At 35.9% G+C, this 3,419-nt stretch overlaps 1 protein-coding gene across 1 annotated transcript; it reads right to left on the bottom strand.

The window, feature by feature from the left end:
* Positions 1-200: 200 nt before the first annotated feature.
* LOC131153449 (universal stress protein PHOS32) lies at positions 201-3,130 on the bottom strand. The gene is made up of 3 exons (XM_058105769.1): positions 2,579-3,130; positions 2,385-2,473; positions 201-1,010 (listed from the first exon to the last, which is right to left on the bottom strand). The coding sequence occupies exons 1-3, from the start codon at positions 2,958-2,960 to the stop codon at positions 729-731; spliced, it is 753 nt and encodes a 250-aa protein (XP_057961752.1). The 5' UTR covers positions 2,961-3,130; the 3' UTR covers positions 201-728.
* Between the last annotated feature and the right edge of the window lie 289 nt (positions 3,131-3,419).

Here is a 3,419-nt window from a genome sequence, read left to right as displayed (position 1 = left end):
TAGAGGTTCATTGAGCTTTGCCTACATAGCTTATTTCCTAATTCATATTCCTTTTCACCCACGAAGTTTTGAATTTTAACCATTGAAATGGCTCTTTAAAGACCATAAACTCTATTTTGTATAGTGATATGCTATCTTTGGGTAGAAAAAGTAAACGTGACCCAATAAAAATTACAATCACTTACAATGTACACTAGATAGTTCGAGCAAATGAGCGAGTTAAGATATTGATACATTCATGTTACATTTAAATAAAAAATATATATATAATTACAAATAAAGTAAATTATAAATTTATATTACATATAAAATATATACTTAAATATACTCCCAAGGCCCAGAAGTAATAGAGGCCTTCCCCCAAACGATAAAGGACACACACTTTGCTTTACCTCCCACCCCACTTCCGCACTAATTTTAACAACTTTATTACATATCAAAATATATATTAAGTAAATTGAGCGACTCCAAACCAATACATCAGCAACATAAGCCAATGCCTAGTGCGAAGGCCATGTCTGGCATTGACCCCGTGCCGTGCCGTGCCGTGCCATGTGTCTTGACAAGATAAAAATCTCGAGAGAAGCTAAAGGAGCCATAATCAAAGAGTAGAAATGATTCAAATGAATGTCAGTGGAAACCGTGGTTATGCTGCTGACGCCGTGGTCCAGGATCCCTGTATAAAAAATTCTCATCTATGTGTATGGGTAATGGGCTGGGGGTTTGAGCTAGGCCAAGAGCCAGAAGTCCTTGTGGCGCTTGGTGGTGATCAGGTAGCCTCCTACCTTCTTGCTCTTCCTTCTCACGGCAATGGCCATGCAATGCGAGTGGTTGATGCAGTAGTCCACACAGCACCCTACCCGATAACCCGCCCACATGGAGAGGAGCCGCCACGTCATGGAGGCCTTTTTCTGGCCCAGCACCAGTAGTGCCACCCCTTCTCTCTTTGCCCGTTCTACTATGGTCGGCCCCTTCTCCTTCCCTTCTGCCACCACCACCTCTACTTGCACCTGCCAAACATATGTGCACCACCCACCATGCTCACTTCATTACTACGTACATAGAATTATACCTCCCCAACTTATTTCACTTTAATGTATAAATTTTTCCTCAGAGCATGAATTATGAATTTTGGATTTGGTCTGGATTTAGACAAATTTCATTGCAAATTTAATATTATATCTTACAAAGTTTAGTATAGTTGTACATATAAAATATCCCAGAATACAAGATTAAAGTCATCAAACTATAAGCATCATTTATTATATAATAATTAGAATTAAATCAGGAGTTCATGATCATCACAAGTCACGAAACAAGTAGAGATTAGAAGAGCAGCCTCGTGCAGCTCTCCTTCTCAATGCGTCCAAGTGGATTGATGATTGATCATAGTTCATAATGAATAACATTATCCTATAATAAGGTAATAGGTTTTATATATCCCTATATATATATATATATTGGGAAAGTTGATTAGAATTTATAAAATTCATAAATTTATTAGGACTTGTTTGCTTGGGAAAATAATCTTTATTTTTTTTAAAAACTGTTAATACAAATATTTAAAATAGCACCCAAATTAAAATTTTAATATTCATATAAAAAATAAAAAACATCTTTTATTATTTTTTACTTCTTCATAAAAATATTAAGTCTAAGATGGTCTTTTTGTAATTCCTTAAAGTTAAAATGAAAAAAAAATTATATCGTTAAGTAGTCATCTTTGGGTTGAATTCTATTTCGAAAAATATTTCAATTAAACATATAAATAATAGGTCCCATTCTTGTACAAGTCTTGTCATCATGTGCTAAGTCGAGATACGACCTATGATATATATATACACACACACATACATATGTATAAAGCATTTAGAATATATATAATTCACAAAAATTTTGGATTTGTGAGTCTTTATTTTTTAAATTTAAAATTTTTGAATATTCTAAAAAGTTTCATTTGTATTTTCTATTTTCTTATTTTAAATCATATCTTATTATTTTTCAAATTTGTATATAAATATTATAAAGAATGCAATAACATTTGAAAAACTGAAATAAAAATCAACTTTCAAAACAAAACAAGTCCTATTTTATTTTATTTTTCTAGATAATCTGAGTAGATTTTAGTTGGGAAAGCAATTTGTGTTTTCAGTTAACAACTATGAAAATGTCATGCACCTCATTCTCCAATTTCTCAACAATTATAGAAAAATATTTATATATATATATAATTTTATATTTTTACATTTTTTAAAAAATATTTTATATAATTATATATATAATATAATTTTTTTAAAAAAAATAAAATTTACACAACATATATAAACGTGCACCCAATCCCTCATTTATCAAGTGGGTGAATTGAATAATGTTGACTGACAGACCTCAGGTTTCTTCAACTGACACATTCTCTTCGTAGAATAAAGCAGTTCGTAGATCCTCGGAGTTGGATCCTTACTGTCCTTTACATCACCTGCACATAATTATTAATTAACCACTAAAAATCAAAATCCTAAATGAGAATTAAGAAAAATTATATAATCAATTAATTAAAATGAAAAAAGTAATTCTAATTAACCTTTAGCTGGTGGTTTGGGATTGGAAGTAGTCTTGACGAAATGCAGAAGAACGACAGTGTCATGGGTTTGAACCGTATGAGAGAGCGCCCAGTGCATGGCTCCCTTAGCTTCAAGGCTGGAGTCCACCACGATCATGATTCTCCTAGCCACCGCCGGCCCCGGCGGACCAGCTGGTTTCTCCGCCGCCGCACCACCTGGTTTCGCCGCCTCTTCGCCGGCTTTAACAGCCCCAGGAGTCTCTTCCTTCTTGACATCAGACTCCGGCGGGGATTTCCCCTCGGGGAGGTTGGACTGAATCGGAGGCGACCGGACCCGAACGTGAGACCGGATCCGGTTCAAGCAGAAACCCGGCAGCCTCACACCACCACCGGTTCTGCCCATCTTAATTACCAGACGGATTGAAGAAGAAGAAGAAGAAGGGGGAGGAGTACTGAGGAGGAGGCAGCAAATGGGCTTTGGCAGTGGGAATTTGTAGCTATGAGAAGGTATAATGGGTGTGATGGCCGATTGGCTCGGTTTGCTTTTTCTCTTTTTTTATTTTGTTAGCTTTTGGTGGGTTAATGATTTGGGGGTTCTTTGGTTCTTTTAATTAGCAGTGTGGGGTTGCTCTTCATGAGCGAACGTGGCTGTCATGAAGGGTGTAGGCCCTCCTCTCCTCTCCTCCCATCCCTTCCATGGATGCATGACCAGTTTTTAGATTAAGGCTGTTTGGGATGTCAGCTGTGTAATCTGTGAATGCATTAACAGTTGTAAACCTAGATGCACGTATACGTAATCTTGTAGCCATTGGATACCGTGTCATACAAAGATTATATTATTATTACTAATTTATTGTTGAGA

The sequence above is a fragment of the Malania oleifera genome, chromosome 4 (genome assembly GCF_029873635.1).
Source record: "Malania oleifera isolate guangnan ecotype guangnan chromosome 4, ASM2987363v1, whole genome shotgun sequence".
NCBI lineage: Eukaryota > Viridiplantae > Streptophyta > Magnoliopsida > Santalales > Ximeniaceae > Malania > Malania oleifera.
The sequence above is the reverse complement of the archived record's forward strand: the minus strand, read 5'-3'. Positions and strand labels throughout refer to the sequence as shown.

Coding starts and splice junctions, on each gene's coding strand:
- LOC131153449 (XM_058105769.1), bottom strand. CDS start 2,960: ATGGGCAGAACCGGTGGTGGTGTGAGGCTGCCGGGTTTCTGCTTGAAC. Junction 2,474..2,578: donor TCCCAAACCACCAGCTAAAG/GTTAATTAGAAT, acceptor AATTATGTGCAG/GTGATGTAAAGGACAGTAAG. Junction 1,011..2,384: donor GTCAGTTGAAGAAACCTGAG/GTCTGTCAGTCA, acceptor TATGTTTGGCAG/GTGCAAGTAGAGGTGGTGGT.